Source organism: Colletotrichum jinshuiense, chromosome 3, assembly GCF_051148585.1.
Source record: "Colletotrichum jinshuiense chromosome 3, complete sequence".
NCBI classification, from domain to species: domain Eukaryota; kingdom Fungi; phylum Ascomycota; class Sordariomycetes; order Glomerellales; family Glomerellaceae; genus Colletotrichum; species Colletotrichum jinshuiense.
This window is the reverse complement of record NC_139310.1, coordinates 3,998,690-4,014,327: the sequence shown is the minus strand read 5'-3', so window position 1 is coordinate 4,014,327 and position 15,638 is coordinate 3,998,690. Positions and strand designations below refer to the sequence as shown.

Below are 15,638 nucleotides of genomic sequence, written 5' to 3'. Positions count from 1 at the left end.
CACACCAGCAGGCTAGCAAAAAAGTGGCCGCATCATATTCTTCTGGCGTCCACTTCAAATGTGTTACAAAAAGTTGGAGTCTTGACTGCCGACTGGCCCGAAGTGTCTGGCGCAGGTGTGGCTCACTTCAAGGGGATGCGCCTTAATTTAAATTCCCAAGTGTCGGGAGTCCCGCCGAAGCGAGTGGTTCCAGATTGGCAGCAAATCATTGGCACCATCCCCCGCTAACACAGCCCACTTCCCGTCGCTCGATGTTGCGCCACGCTCTCGGCACCATGGAGAGTGAGCCAGCCGCTGAGATCCCGAATCGAATGGGTGTTAAGCACATGGTTAGGTCCTACTCTGGCTCGCACGACCAAGTCAAGTGACAGGAACGGACAACTCGGCGCAGATTGCTCGGCCCGAGGCAGGGAGTTGCCTAGAAGCACGCGGAGCTGAAGGGTAGCTTGCGGGTGTTGCGGAGTCCTTCCAAAATAGAAGACTCTGAAGTTTGACTTTTCATTTTATCTCATCTCATCCATGCTGCCGAGCGACCGACCCCGGATGTCGTCGTCCGCGGGTTAGCGGCCCCGGCATTGTTCCGGACCTAGGTGTTCTGTAAATGTAGTATATGGTAATCTCAGGGTATCATTCGTGTTGCGCTGCCTCGACCATCCGTGCCAAACCATCCTCCTCGGTGACTTTCTAAGTGTGTGTGTGCGGCTCGAAGTGTGCGTCTTCGTCTCTCTGCCCCGTATCTCGAAAAGACCTTCGAATGGCTTGCATATGCCAGTCTGCACCCCGTCATCTGGCTCTGTATATGCATATGGTCATGGAAGCATTCTCGCTCAACGAAGCCAAGAGGAAGAACTCCTTGAAACACCGAACAAACATTATTGTGATGAGCTGGGCATCAAGCTTCCTCAAGCTGGCGGTGTGTCGTGTACCACAATGAGTAGGTATTTCGGATCCGGCACAATGACTAGCTCCTGCTTCTTCGTCCGTAGCCTCAGTAGCTTTAGCTCGTCCTATCATGGTTGTTAGTTCCGAGCTCGATGACAACCCACGTCGTGGTTCTTCGGCAGAATGTGGCTTCTTACATCCGTATCCAGGTCCATCACAAGAGTGCCCGATACATTTACCCAGGTCCAGACCTTAGCTGCAAAATCTTCCAGGCCCTGCGGCTGCTCCTCACCGTTCTGTTGCTGAGCAGCTGCGCCGTCGCCGGAAAAAGAGCCCTGGCCGGAGTTTGCCAGCGCCGACGCGTTAAAGGAGGATAGTTGGCCGCTTGTCCGCAGGATTGCGCCTGTAACTCGGTCGAGGATGACGGTCGCTTTGACGCCAGGCTTCTTGGAAAGCCGCGTGAGGGTCTCATCCAGCGCGTCTGGTCCATTGGTCTGCGGGGGGCACATAATGTTTAGCTATGACGCCATCGCCGTAGAGGGGTCGAGTTCGCTCACGGGTACTGCGTCGGCCATGGTTGCGGGCTGGCTCTATTGTAATCACGAAAGGCTGGCTTTGGCAGTGCCTCGTCGGAAAGAGATTGGGAGTTCGTGGTTCAACGCCCGGGAAAGAGAGTGTGTTGTCGAGTCACGTAGGGCGGACGTGCGTGTTCTCAAAAAGCTGGGTCGGGTCCTGTCCGTGATGCTGGTTGAGCTACAGTGCCCAAGTAACTGGAGCTATGATTCACCGGGTAACAGCGTTGTGGTGGGGCTGACGGGAGCTCGATTCTGCCGCCACTGACCGCTAAAATTTTCTGGCTCCAGAACGTTGCAGGGGTCTGAACCTTCAATGCGCCAGCCATCTCATGTGAAAAGTCATTGAAACTCACCGAATATTGCTGAGACAGCTTCACAAACGGTTTTTTTCTACTGAGCTCCACGCACGATCTAAATTCCGATTTTATCTTGGTCGAGACTCCCCTGAAAGACAAGCACCATGGGTTCCAGCATGAGAAAGAAGAAGGAGAAGGCGAAGGACTTTGCGGTATGAAGAACTCGGAGTGAGGTGTAGACTGAACCACACCAAAGAATTACCCAATGCCTTAGCAGTACTGACATACTCTCACAGAAACCAAAGTTCAAGGTCGGGAAAGCCAAGGTCAAGCCGGCGAACTTTACAGATACCAGCTTTAAAGCAAAGTCCATTACGATGGGCCAGCAGTCTCTCGGGATTGAAGCCCCTGACAGCGGAACTCAGTTCAAGCACAGTCTCTCTCTGGCCTCGACATCACGGGCAGAAAAGCAGCGCAAAGAAGCTCTGGCGCATCTGACGAGCCAAGTATCGTCTGACAATAACCCCGTCGGCACCGCAACAGTGCTCAGCAGGCTTCTGCCCCTGATCTCCGACGCTTCGGGACCCGTCCGCAATCAGCTACTGAAGCTTTTCCGATCTCTGCCCGAGGCGGAAGTCAAGCACCATGCCGAGAAGTGTATCATGTACATCCGCGCCGGCATGACTCATCTCTCTACCGATATCAGCAACGACTCGCTCTCCGTTCTCGAGTGGCTCCTGGAAGTGGCCGAGGATGAGACCGTCAGCTGCCCCGGCGGCTGGGTGAAAACTCTCAACAGCTTCTGTGCGTTGATGGGTTGGACCGTGAAGACAAGTACTGGGTGGACGAGCGCACCTAAGACGGGGTTGCGGACAAAGGACGCGCAGTCGCACGCGAGACAGGTCGCCGTGCTGGCCAGGTTCCTCCATGCTGGACTCAAGCCCGAGCTTGCTGCGCCGAGCAATCCCAACGCTTACTACGACAACATGTACCGGATGCCCCGGACGCCGAACCCCTTTTCGTACCTCAACCTCTTTGGGACCCGCCGAGATGAGGAAGCCGAGATGTACAACGACCGTGAATCTCGACAGCGCGTGTTCCACAGAAGATTCTTGGACTCCTTCACCCGCGGCGTAGAGCAGGCCAAGAAGGAGGGCGGCGCCACCGGTCGATCTGCGGTCGCGTTGGATCAAGCCCTGAAAGAGGGCATGGACGGGTACGAGCCCACGTCTGCTGTCGATCCTCAGGATCTCCTTGATTTATGGTGAAGTATTCTGGCTTGTAGTCTACAAACTGCGGGGTCTTCGAAGGTACTTCTGGAACATTTGTCACTGTGGAAGGATGGCCATCATCATTGAGCTGACGTTGTTCCGCATGACTGAGGCGCCGCCTGTAAAATTCGGGGTTCAGTAGTAGACATGCGACCAAGCAAGTCTGTAGTTTCAGCCCCTGCTATTTTTGCTACTTGGGGCGCAACGACACTGCAAAAGGGAACGGCATTGGCTTCGAAGAGGAAACATGTTTGCACATATTGTTCCGTTGTAGTACAACTGTGTGTACGGAAGTTTATGCGGGAATGGACAGGCAAGGAGTATTGGTATCAGCATCAGGCGAGGTGCCTAAATGGATTCCGACTCAGCAAATCGTACAACGATGGATAGATCGATACAATAATGATACCCGTCTCACTTTGGTGAGACCCTATTCTCTAATTCTTCGTAGTTGCTCTAAGACTGGGGTTGAAGGAACTCAAGACTGCCCTCATTTACATGGCGCCAATATTTTCCTTGGCCTACCTGCCTACTCTCTGTCGCCCGGGTATTTAATTTGTTAGTGATGACGCGGCTTTACTTATCATCACTGCATCAACGAAGCAGGCAACATCCTGTAAGTTTAATCTGTGAATATACAAGAACACATCCCACGCCACAGCTAGTACGAGAAGCCGAACCGGTATTACGGACCGGGGGAACTACAATGCTGCAAAATACACAGTAAGAGCGAAGGCCTTAAAAACATCCGTTCCTGCCACCACAGGAGGCCAAGCTCCGGGAATGGGCATCAAAAGCAGTCACGACTCGGCCAAGGTAGGTGCTACTGCTCAAGGCCGATAGAAACACATCGCACGCGTCCCTTCCTTCCTTGGTCGACTGTCCTCTACCATATTAAATCTCTTCTGCTTCCTTCTTCTCGACATCAACTTCTTCTGCTTCTTCTGCGCCCGAACGCCCATTGTCGAGAAAGGATCTTAAGAGAAGATTTATTTTCGACGTTGTCAAACCAGTTTGGAGAGGTAAGCCGTTTCTGTTTGTTTATACCCACCTTCCCCTATCCTTTTCATCATCAGCATTACCATTTTCCCTTACTTACTCCCTTACTTACACTCGACCTCATACGGCTCGTCTTGCCTCGACGGCTTTGTTATTTCGGATTACGTGGAAGGCTCTTTCCGCTTCCATCTAGCCCCCCAAGTAACGCTGCCGTCCTACATTACTTCCTCTTACATTTTCTTCAGTCTTTTCTTCCTGCTCGCCTGTCGACTGGCTTGAAGCGCTGGTTTGTGCTTTCCTTTGCCCATTTTCGTCGAGTGTTTTCTTTTTTTCAGTCTGCTCCTTTACTACTCAACTAACTCGTGAGGGTCCAGCTCAAGACTGTCGCCCGCAATCAATTCTCCCCTTGCCTGCCAAACCCACAACACGTCAAGCAATCGGCCAGAGGTGATTGATTATACAAGACCCACTATATTGCTGTTAACTGATTCCTCTACCTATTAGATTCTAATCAGACTTCATCATCCAACATGCCTGTCTTCGAAACCGCTGACATGCAGTCAGCGTTGCCTTCCGAGACCTCGGACAAAAAGGCTCCTTCCGTCGCCGTTGACAACGAGGGCAAGGAGTGGACCAAGCCTTTGGCTTACAACTACGATGAGCTCGCCCAGAAGGGTCCTGTTGAGAACGCGGACTGGGAGGGTAACGGAGCTATATACGAGTGGGATGATGAGTTCGGTGATGTTGGACCGAAACACCCTGAGCTCGAGCTCGTGCTCTTCGGCGACCCTGAAACCCGTCGTGACCACACTGGTCTGGATTTCACAGTGTAGTGTCCCTTCCCCATATATATGTACGCAGCTTACGTCTTTAGCATTTCCTCTGTTGAGGTCACTCAAGAGGGTGACATTCGTATCGATCCCGTACACTCCTACAAGGATGCTGGTTTGCATCCCGTGATGTTGGAGAACGTGGAGCTTTCAGGATACGAAGCTCCCACCCCAATTCAAAAGTATACCTTTCCGGCTGTTCACAAGGGTCTTGATGTTGTGGCCGTCGCTCAGACTGGCAAGTGCTCCCCAAAACCACTCAATCATTGATGCTAACTTCTATCAAGGCTCCGGCAAGACCGCTGCGTACCTCATTCCTATCCTCAACAAGCTGATGGGCAAGGCCAAAAAACTGGCTGCTCCTCGCCCTAATCCTGCCTCTGTTCAACTTGGAGAGGGCTGGGTTCGAGCTGAGCCTCTGGTGGTCATCGTCTGCCCTACACGTGAGCTCGCGATCCAGATATTCAACGAGGCTCGCAAGTTCTGTTACCGGACCATGCTTCGACCCTGCGTTGCCTACGGTGGTGGTCCGATCCGCGATCAGATCCAGCAGCTCGGTAAAGGCTGCGATGTTCTCATCGCCTCGCCTGGTCGCCTGTGCGACTTCATCCAGCGCCCCGACGTTCTCTCGCTCCGACGCTTGAGATACATGGTCTTTGATGAGGCAGACGAGATGCTTCATGATGACTGGCGTGAGGAGTTCGATGTCATCATGACTGGTGGTGGTAAGAGCCTTTTTCTGCCTTCTTCTGCCCCCCTTATCCTTTCTCTCACACTGGACTTGATCTGACGTGTTTCGCAGAACAGCAAGAGGGTAACATCAAATACATGCTCTTCTCGGCCACCTTCCCGAAGGCTCTGCGGGATCTCGCCAAGGAGCATCTCTCAACTCATAATGTTCGCATCAACATTGGACGTATTGGCAGCACCCACGCCAACATTCTCCAGAGAGTCTTCGAGGTGGCCCCGTTTGACAAAAAAACGGCCCTTAAAGAGCACATCAACTCCCTTCCTGCTTGCCGCACGATCATTTTCGTCAACAGCAAGCGAACTGCTGACGAGCTCGATGACTTCTTGTTCAACATGGGCTTCCCGTGCACCTCGATGCATAGCGATCGTACTCAGCTCGAGCGCGAGGCTTCAATGCGAGCCTTCCGAGCCGGAAAGGCCCCCATTATGATTGCCACTGGTGTCAGCGCCCGTGGTATTGACGTGAAGAACGTGAACCACGTCATCAACTACGATCTCCCCAGCATGGATCACGGTGGTATTGAGGAGTACACTCACAGAATCGGTAAGACCCATTTCACCATTACCCTGCCTACTTTACACCCATAATGCTGATTCTTCTTCCAGGTCGCACCGGCCGCATGGGCCAGCGAGGCATTGCAACCTCCTTCTACACTGAGCGTGATGAGCCCATCGCCAGCGTTCTCGTCCGAACTCTCTTGGAGACCAAGCAGGAGGTCCCTGAGTTCCTTCAATCCTTCATGCCCACTGGTAAGGGCTTGGAGAATCTCAAGTTCGAGACAGAGAGCGATTTCGATCCCGAGGAGGCTGGTATCGCTCACTTGGGTGGTGGCGGCGATGGAGGCTGGTCCAACGAGGGCTATGGCGATAACGCAGAGAGCGCTGTTGCTGGCGCAGATAACAGTGCCTGGGGCGCCTCTGGAAACAATGCTGGATGGGGTGGTGATGCTCCTGATGACTCTGGCAACGATGCCAAGGACAAGGAGCCCGAGGTCGCCCCCGCTTGGGGCGCTGCTCCCACTGGTGACAGTTGGTGAATAGATATACCGTCTGAATTCTCTAGTGGCCAGACTTGGGTTGCATCGCGGTGTGTTGGTCATATGGAGGATAGGTGAGAGTCATTGGAGCGGTCTATTCGGAATGCTTTGGCGGGGTTGCCGAAATGGAATAGGATCGCAGCTAAATAATCATACTCCTCTTCATAGCCATATTCTCGTGTTCCCGAAACGAAACGATTGATGTCCTTGTCATTCTTCGTTCCAAAAATTGTTGGGATTCGGGTGCTTCCGCTGCTGCAAGCGACAACGAGTAGTCCGGTTACATTTGCCGCTGTACCTTGCCTCTATCGTTTCTTTGACCACAACTACCGCAAGCAGTGTGTATTCATGCATCAATGTGTCTCCTTAAATATCCGTATACTCGGTCCACAAACTCTCGTGTGAAAGTGAAGCTCTAGACGCCGACGACTACCCTCCATGCCTGTCGATACCGCCTTCTCCATCCCCACCTTGTTCGGCTTCTTTTGTAATGTTCGCTATTCATGCGTTCGGATCTTAGAACCCCTCAAGATGGAGAGGAAGGTGGTGGCTGCAAACCACCTTGCGACCCTACAAGCCTTTCGCGCTTGTTGTTATCTAGTATGGCACAGAGGCGGAACACACGAGGGCAGGGACGGTCGGACAGACCAAAGAGGTCACTGGTAGTCAGTACCACGCAGGTGTGGGTTGGACGAGCACTATCCCGGAGACCCTTCGAGGATGAAGAGATGGTGTTTGGAGATAATCAGGCTGTGATAAAGTCATTGAGTGTGCTTTTCAAGAACTGGTATCTATGCTTAAAGCCTCACGCGCCATCTCTCATTAAATCTATAGATTATGTTCATGTTGCCCTTTGATATGCTATGTTCCCCTCTATACGTAAACTCATCTCTAAATCAGGCGTTTTTCACAATGTCGAGAAGACCCTTGAGCTTGCCTCCCAGGCTCTGTGCGTAACCCACGCCCACAACACCACTCGTGAACCTCCAGCTGCGGTCCTGGTCTGGAACGGGATATTTGACAGGCGGGGGGATGGAAGTGCGGATACCCAACCAACCGAAGCGGTCGGCGCAAACGCTCTTGATATTGCAAAGACCCCTGAGGCCTTCCTCACCGGCGAAGCGTCCATAGCCGGAGCCACCAACTCCACCAAATGGCAATTGCACAGCATAGGTGGTGCCAAAATCGTTGATGGCGACGTTTCCTGCGTTCAGACCGCCGACGACGGCGCGGAGGACGGGGTCGTTGTCGCCACCAAAGATGGAAGCGCCGAGACCGAATTCCGGTGCATTGGCCACGGATAGGATGGAATCAGCATCCGGGCCCGGAGCACGCATGACAGTCATAACAGGGCCGAAGCACTCTTCGTTGGCAATTTCCATGTCCGGGGTAACATCGACAAGGAGCGTCGGGGTGAAGTAGTGACCCTTGGGGTACTCGGGGTGGATGTGCTGCTTGCCGCCGGCAAGAAGACGGGCGCCTTGCTTGACGGCCTTCTCGACGAGGGATTCAAAACGTTTAAAAGAAGCATCCGAGATCATAGCGCCGACATCCGCGGTGGGACCGAGTCGAAGGGCCTGGACTCTCGGGGCGAGAGTGGCGACGAGCTGATCGTACAGTTTTGGCGTCGCGATGATGCGCTCAATGCCAATGCAGTTCTGTCCGGATGCTTGGAACGTTCCGCGCATGAGGATCTCAACAATACGCTTCAGGTCCCTTGAGGCAGAGTCAAGGACGATGGATGGATCTTTACCGCCCAGCTCTGCGATAAGCGGGGTGAGCGACTTGGAGGCCGATGCAGCGACCTTTAAGCACACGGGACGAGACCCGATAAAGGTCAGGTGGGAGATCCTTGGGTGGGAGGTGATGTGGTTTGCCGTCTGGGGCCAGCACACCACCGTCTGAATCAGTGCAGGGTCGTGTCCATGAGCAATGAGAGCCCCCCTTGCGATACTGGTGAAGTACTGCGAGCTCCACGCCGTCTGCTCAGAAACCTTGACCAAGACGCCGTTGCCGGCAAATATGCTTGAGATAATAGGTCCCATTAGGTTGTGGAACGGGTAATTCCAGCTCACCAGCGCGCCAACGACGCCGAGCGGTTCGTACCGCACCTCGTTACGCTTGTATATCATCAACAGGTTCGTAGGCCTAGGGCTCGGACGGAGTGCCTTCTCGCCGTGGTTCAGAGTCCACGTGAGCTTTTCGACCGTGACGAGGATCTCGCCCAGCTGGGCATCGACCATGGTCTTGCCGGAGTCGAGGCAGGCGGCGCGGCAGATTGCTTCCTGGTTGTCGAGTACGTGGCGGAGCATAGTGCGTAGTACGCGGCGACGCTCGCGAAAGGTCGTCTTCTTCCATTTCGCCTGCGCGGTATGGGCTGCGTCAACGGCTCGGTCGATGGAGGCAGGGGTGGATGGGTTGATGAAGCCGAGGAACTGGCCAGTGGCTGGTGCATAACATTGGACTGCGGTTGTGCCGGAAATCTGAAGGCAAAAACTACATTAGCCATCTTGTCAGGCAGACACAGTTGTCTCGTGCTGGGGCTGCAGTGGTTCGTACTTTAACATTGGTCTCGTCAACAACTGAGTGCTCTTCAGGGACTTTGGGCGGTGGGACAGTATAAGCAACTGCCTGATCCTCGTTCCATACTTGCGCCAACCGCAGAAGCCAGATACTGAAGGTGATGGCGACGACAGCGAATAAGTATTGGGGGTTACCGTGCCTGTCGACAGTTTTTCGAGTTAGCCGGTGCTCGACAACAGCGCAACACAAAATGGCGCCATCGGTGTGCGGGAGCATACGAGATAGCTTCAATGTACGAGTTGAGCCTTTCGGCGAACCTGTCCCAAAACTGCGTATCCATGTTGGAAGTCGGCCTGGTCCTAATTGGCGTCCGATGAAGGTTTTGTGTCAACGGATCTCTGCGAAGGCGTTCGTGGACGTTGAGATCGCGAATGTGCCGTGCTCGGGCGAGGACGTGGAAGGGCTCCTCAAGCGGATCCTTGCGCGCCGCATCGAATGTTTTTGGGCAAAAACCAGCAGAGCTCGGGGAGCTTGCCCCGGTCGTGGTCGTGTGTTGTGCCTGTGGATAATCATTTGGCAGGGACTATGTACCCGCGAGGCAGGGGTAGGTGGTACCTGCGTGTTGTGCGGGGAATTACCTCTCAGCACCCACCCAGAAGACAGGAACCACCAGTTGGTTACATATGACAGAATTGGTTGCACGTATTGATAGTTGGTTGCTATTGGCTTTTCACACATTTATGGCTACTCTGAGACTCCGAGGGTTGGAATAAATATCCTGTTAACAGTTCAAATAGCAGTTGGCTTCTGTATCCTCTGCTCTTCTCCAAACTAACACTCCCCTATTATGTTTTTCGCGTCTTTTCTTTCCTCCTTCTGCTTGCGCGTATGTACAAAAAGCGTTAACAGCTCAATACCTGTACGCCATCACCTTCTCTGCCCCCTTCCTCCCCAGACAAAACGGCCTGGTACCTAATGAGAGATTCCGGTACCTTCGAAATGGACTGTTTTCAGGCGCACCCCCTCTCAAATCTAGGTTGCACAACAAAGCTCGCACAACAATGCCTTCCGAGTCTTCCTTTCCTTTGCTCCCGTAAAACGCCGTCGCAGTAGGAACCCCTATACGATTTAAAAATAAAAAAAACACGAAAAAAAATGCAAGACCGAAGAAAAGCTGAGACTGGGTGTGGGTGACAAAGCATCGGGTCGCTGGTAAGCGAGGGTGGGAATGTCGTAGATCGCTCATGCAGATCGTGATGCATCGGGGGGATATCAACAAAACAGCAAAAAGAAACAAGGCCCTTGGCTTGAGGGCTTGGCGGATATAATACAAGGAGAGTTAGGGTTGGCTGCTGGTTCGACCGGCCTCTACATGTTGGCGCTCTTGGTCAATGATAAACCTCTCAAACGTCGGGGATGGAATCGGTCGCTGTAAGACTGGCTAGACTCTATCCGCGAGAGGCGAGCGGCCGAGGTGAAGTCGTTGCTAGCCTCGAAGCTGGCCCGTGTGCGATCCATCGAAGCTTGTATTCGGTCGTAGGAGGGTCGAGCTCGGTCGTAGGAGGGGCGAGATCGATCGAAGGACGCTCGTATCGGTGGGGCCATGTCGATGGATTGCGTGTGCACCATATCCATTGATTGGCGATGGCCCGTATAGTTCGTGCCATCGCTGCCGTTTTGGCTGCGCGGGTTGTGCGTCGTGTGTGTTGCAACTGAAGGTGGATAGATTGGCCTCCTGTCCTCATCCACACTGGCATAGTGTATATGCTTACCCTTGCGCGAGCTGTCCGACGAGTTTGAAGGTGTCTTGCTCGCCGCCTGCTCTCCCATGACCGTCGCCTCGTCGCCCTGAGTGAGACGAGAGAATTTGCCTTGTCGCTCTTGCTCGCGAATAATGTCGACATCGTAGGGGAAGTAGACCTTCTGGATTGCCTTGATCGCGAATCGGGGGAAAAGGCTGATGACGGGTACGATACAGAAGACAGCCCAAAATGATGCTTGCGCGTAGACCTGCGGGGCAGCCTGGTAAAAGAACAGCGACCCTTCGGTGGAGGTGTAGATGCCGGTCACGATAAAGATCATGAGGTCGCTCAGGACAACAATCGATATCATGATCCAGTCCCATCGATACGTATTGATGAGGATGTATGCGTTGATCACGAACACAGCAGGATGTGCAATGTAGGCGCCGAGTCGTGTCCTATCTTCAATGTTCAAGCCGTTCTTGGTAACGAAGCTCGTGTTGACCACTGCCAGATACGGAATGTAAAATACCATGACGGATTGGTAGAGGCCGTCAAGCATGTAGAGCCTGAACACAAGTTAGCACCGCATCGATGGCCACAGTCGTGACCAAACTTACCAGAACTTGGTCTGCGTCCACTCCGCCCGCTCAATACCCCGGCGGTAGAGCTGAGGCACTTCGAGGGAGACCTTGTCTGAAACATCTTGATCTAGAACACCCATGATAACGACCGGTACCGAAGTAAAAAGCAGGTTGAACAACAGGATGTAGGTGTACTCGTAGATGTAAGTAACGTCAAAATCGCAGTAAATCTGGTACCAAAAGATACCAAATACCCAGACCACGTTCTTGTAGAAGAAGTTGGCGACGGTCTCTGCCAGACGACGGTACGACCATCGGCCGTGGACAAGGATCAGCCGTTGAAGGAACCGGAATTGGGCAATTGCGTAGTCCGACGACATGACGGCTTGACGACCTTCCTCACCAGCAATACCAACACCGACGTCTGCTTCTTGAATCATGGCGACATCGTTCGCACCATCTCCGATGGAGAGGGTCATGACGTCCAGACCCTTCTTGACCATAGACACCACGGCAGCCTTCTGGGCAGGGCTGACTCGACAGCAAAGGACTGACTTGCACTGCTTGCAGAGGAGCAGAAACTTTTGTCTCAGTGCATCATGAAGAACCCACTTCAGAGAAAAGCCGTCAATGACAAGACCGTGTGTTGGGCCGGGCGGTTCGTGGTTCTTCTTAGCCTTGGCCAAGTCCGCGTCGTCACCCTTCAAGCCGAAAGCCTGGAGATATTTGTCGAGCTCTTGCTCCAGCGTGCCGAGGAAATGCTCATCCGGGGTCTCGCCGGTTTCGTCCTCGTCGACCTTTAGATGGATAAGCTCCATATCATTGTTCAGCAGATTGCAGGAGAAACCAATGTTGATCGCCGTCTCGACCTTGTCGCCAGTAAGAACCCAAAGCTTGATACCAGCGTCACCAAGCAGTGCGATCGTGTCCGGTACGCCGTCTTGTAACCGGTCCTCAATGGCGGTTCCTCCGAGCAAAGTCAATTCACGTTCGAGATGGTCAGCAACCTCCTCCATCTTCTCCTCCCGGTTGTCCAGAGCCGAAGCAGCAGCGTCGTATTCCTTACGCCAGGTTGTGTATTGATCTTCAGTGAGTTCTCGCTGAGCAATGCACAGTGTTCTCAAACCCTCGCGAGCAAACATTTCCAGGTGTTCGGCGGTCATCCTGCGGAGCTCTGGCTGCTCACCCCGCTTGAGACGCGAATAGATGATACTGTCCGCGCCCTTGCAGATGAGTAGAATGCGGTTGTCGGGCATTCGTACAATCGCACTCATGCGCTTTCTGCTAGAGTTGAACTCGATTGTGTTCAAAATGGGGTAGAATCGATCCTCGCCCAACACGTTCAAGTTGATGCCATCGTGAGAGCTACCAAGCACTGTAAAGCCCATGTCACGGGCCGTGGCAACGAGCGCCGCCTCGTCGGGGGATTGCGCCTTGAACATCATCTTCGGCGGCGAGCCCGGCACCTTCTCCGCAATGACAGTATGGCATAGGGCGAGACAAAGCATGAAGTGCTCATTTGCTGCTTGTTGTTCCTCGCCGGAGTCGCCTGCTAGGTCGGAAACATAGTCAGGGGCGATGAACGTCAGATCGGCATCATGCAAGTACGGGTTGTCGTGCAAATTTCTCAGGCCATCGATCGCACGGATTTTGGCGTCTGCAATCTCAGCTCTGGCTTCCGCTCCCTCCTTCTCAACGTCAATGCCCAGTCGTTTTTGCATACCAGCTTGCGCCTCTGTATACGCTTCGCCGTATGGCTGTCCGTTGATGGTGGCCTTCTTGAACTCCATCACGTTCTGTGTCAATGTGCCGGTCTTGTCGGAGAAGATGTACTCGATTTGGCCCACATCGTCGGAGATATTCCATGATTTCGGAATGCATGGCTGATCTAGCTTCTCATAGTACATCTCAACGTCGCTGTAGATAAAGATTGCCTGCAGTAACCGTACGATTTCGAGGGAGATGTAAAGAGCAATGGGGATCAAGTTCTGGAACACGATGAGGGCGGCCCAGAAAGTGATAAAGCCTGACATAGGTGCCGAGTCTCCAATAGACCCGAAATCAAAGAAGTGCAGGGACGCATCCGTCTTCGCCCAAGCGACACCGTTGACGATGGCAGTCAAAAGACAGAGTACAAACAGAATGACGAAGTTGTAGATGACGTTGAAGTTCATCTCCCGTGCAATTCTGGGTCGCTTACTGGGGGTGATGCCGGAATTGATCATGATCTTGGTGTCCTCTCCCGTGAACACCACCACTCCCAGTGCCCACTCTGTGTTCCTGAGGTTGCAGCCGCGGAGAAGCATGTTATCAATCGTGATGGGCTCGGTCATCAATTCGGGTCCCGACTCCTCATCAAATGTTTGATGCCACCTGACGGCACCATTATACTTGTAGAGATTGGGCTGTGGGGGTTCGCTCTCGATCCAAAATTGAGCTCTTTCGCAGTCCCTGGCGTGCTTCAACGACTTGCCGCACCTGAGAGCCTGTCGCACCTTCAAATTCGTTTCACCGTCCAAGTTCTTCGTTTCGACGTAGCACGCTCCGTCCGGATCGGAAGTGGACAGAACGATGATATCGGCGGGGAGTTCATCGTCGTTATAAATTCGCACAAAGTCGCCCACTCGAAGATCTTTCCAGTGGTCCTTGTGAAAACGGGCGTCGCCCTTGCTCGGCAATTTGCGATCCAGGACATCTCCGTTGCGTTGCATCAATTCTCTCGCTCGCCTGTGGTCGTCTGGCTGAGGAACCTCGAGGTTCTTCCTGGGCAACGGAGACGGGACTGGCGTCATTTGAATATCCTCTCGCGCAGAAACAAACGAGTCGCGGGCGGATCGCGGCGATTGGAATGAGTCTCGGGGCCCAACGTGGGTTTCGATCGAGGGTCGTGGTGCGTCTCCGGAAGATTCCGGATTTCTACGCGTCGCCAACTCTTGTCTCGCCTTCTTGGACCAGACACTCTCGATGGTATGCCAAATGAGGCCAAAGAAACGGGAGTTTGCCTTTTTGATGCGCCTCCAAAGCGAGACATTATCCTCCTCGACGTTGACGTTGTTCCAACCCCGCAGGCGATGAACGGGGGCATTGTTGAGTTCAATATCGAGGATCGTGCGGCGGTAATCTTCCACGGCGTCCTTGATGGCTGTAACGGTGACGATGAAAATCAAGGGTACGGAGTTAAGACCTGGGTTCGTGCCGCCGAAAATGGGAAAGAACTAGAACGTGTTGGAATTGGATTCAGCAAGTTTTGGGGGAGTCCTCGATTCCGACTTACCACCAGGACGACGAGGAAAAGAAAGAATATATTGGCGATATTTTGAAATTGAAACCACAAGTTCTTGGGCACGAAACTTAGGGGGGTATACTTGGCTGTCCGGATCTTGTTCCTCGGGAAGTGCTGTTTCGGGTGGCCCTCTTCGTCTTGAAGCTCCGGGGGCAGAGGGAGGTTGAAGAGCAATTTCCGGCCGCCATTACCATCTTCGGGCTCGGTGGCGGTGTTATTTTCCGTCTGCAATGATTCGGTGCCGCCTGAGCTGCGACTCTTCTCGCTGTTGTTCTTCTTATGTGTAGCGCGCTGCATGAGAGAGAGTCTCTTTTTGCTGCTGCTCTTTATCGTCATCTTGCGTGTAGCCCATCTTGTCCGCAAGGTGGGATTCTCAGGGTCGTTGGCAGGGTCGTTAGCAGGGTCGATGGCAGAGTCGATGGCAGGGTCGATGGCCACGTTGGCCCCCTCAGTGTTCGCGGGCGCCATCGTGGTCTCTTCGTGTGCGGGCGAGCAGCCCGATCAGCCCGAGAGGTCCTCCAGGATAGCCTCGTCCGGCCGCAACGGTAGCCCCGAATGGGAGGTGGACGTGGATGGTGGCGGAGCAGTCCAGCGTCGGCGGATTTGAAGGGGAAACGGTGAACTAGAGCGAGTTATTGTTGACGACTCTGTGGGAGGGAAACGAGCGACCGTGGATGTTCAGCGTAACGTCGTCGTCGTTGTCCGTCCGAGGTTGTGATGTGGTGTTGATTGAGTAAGTGTGGTTCGTGCGAGGGAGTAGCAGAATTGGAAGGGAGTGGTCGGAAGGGGGCAAGAATTATTTGGCTGAAGGGGCCGGGAGGCGCTGTCGCGGTGTTTGATGACAGCGTTGCCCAAAAACCCGCTGC

The 15,638-nt window shown here is 53.6% G+C and overlaps 5 protein-coding genes across 5 annotated transcripts; 2 read left to right on the top strand and 3 right to left on the bottom strand.

Moving 5' to 3' along the window:
• Positions 1–902: 902 nt before the first annotated feature.
• EsH8_III_001073 (roadblock/LC7 domain-containing protein) lies at positions 903–1,457 on the bottom strand (the record flags this gene model as incomplete). Its single annotated transcript, XM_083262798.1, has 3 exons — positions 903–1,007; positions 1,080–1,376; positions 1,440–1,457. The coding sequence occupies 3 exons, from the start codon at positions 1,455–1,457 to the stop codon at positions 903–905; spliced, it is 420 nt and encodes a 139-aa protein (XP_083123285.1).
• A 460-nt stretch (positions 1,458–1,917) lies between these two features.
• EsH8_III_001072 (Rix1 complex component) lies at positions 1,918–3,021 on the top strand (the record flags this gene model as incomplete). The annotated part of the gene is made up of 2 exons (XM_083262797.1): positions 1,918–1,965; positions 2,050–3,021. 2 exons carry the CDS (start codon positions 1,918–1,920, stop codon positions 3,019–3,021), a joined length of 1,020 nt encoding a protein of 339 aa, XP_083123284.1.
• A 1,532-nt stretch (positions 3,022–4,553) lies between these two features.
• Positions 4,554–6,640, top strand: EsH8_III_001071 (P-loop containing nucleoside triphosphate hydrolase protein; the record flags this gene model as incomplete). Its single annotated transcript, XM_083262796.1, has 4 exons — positions 4,554–4,836; positions 5,141–5,578; positions 5,656–6,147; positions 6,210–6,640. 4 exons carry the CDS (start codon positions 4,554–4,556, stop codon positions 6,638–6,640), a joined length of 1,644 nt encoding a protein of 547 aa, XP_083123283.1.
• Positions 6,641–7,536: 896 nt separating this feature from the next.
• Positions 7,537–9,503, bottom strand: EsH8_III_001070 (meiotic recombination directing protein; the record flags this gene model as incomplete). Its single annotated transcript, XM_083262795.1, has 3 exons — positions 7,537–9,123; positions 9,200–9,362; positions 9,442–9,503. 3 exons carry the CDS (start codon positions 9,501–9,503, stop codon positions 7,537–7,539), a joined length of 1,812 nt encoding a protein of 603 aa, XP_083123282.1.
• Positions 9,504–10,531: 1,028 nt separating this feature from the next.
• EsH8_III_001069 (uncharacterized protein) lies at positions 10,532–15,240 on the bottom strand (the record flags this gene model as incomplete). Its single annotated transcript, XM_083262794.1, has 3 exons — positions 10,532–11,474; positions 11,526–14,704; positions 14,764–15,240. The coding sequence occupies 3 exons, from the start codon at positions 15,238–15,240 to the stop codon at positions 10,532–10,534; spliced, it is 4,599 nt and encodes a 1,532-aa protein (XP_083123281.1).
• Positions 15,241–15,638: the final 398 nt, after the last annotated feature.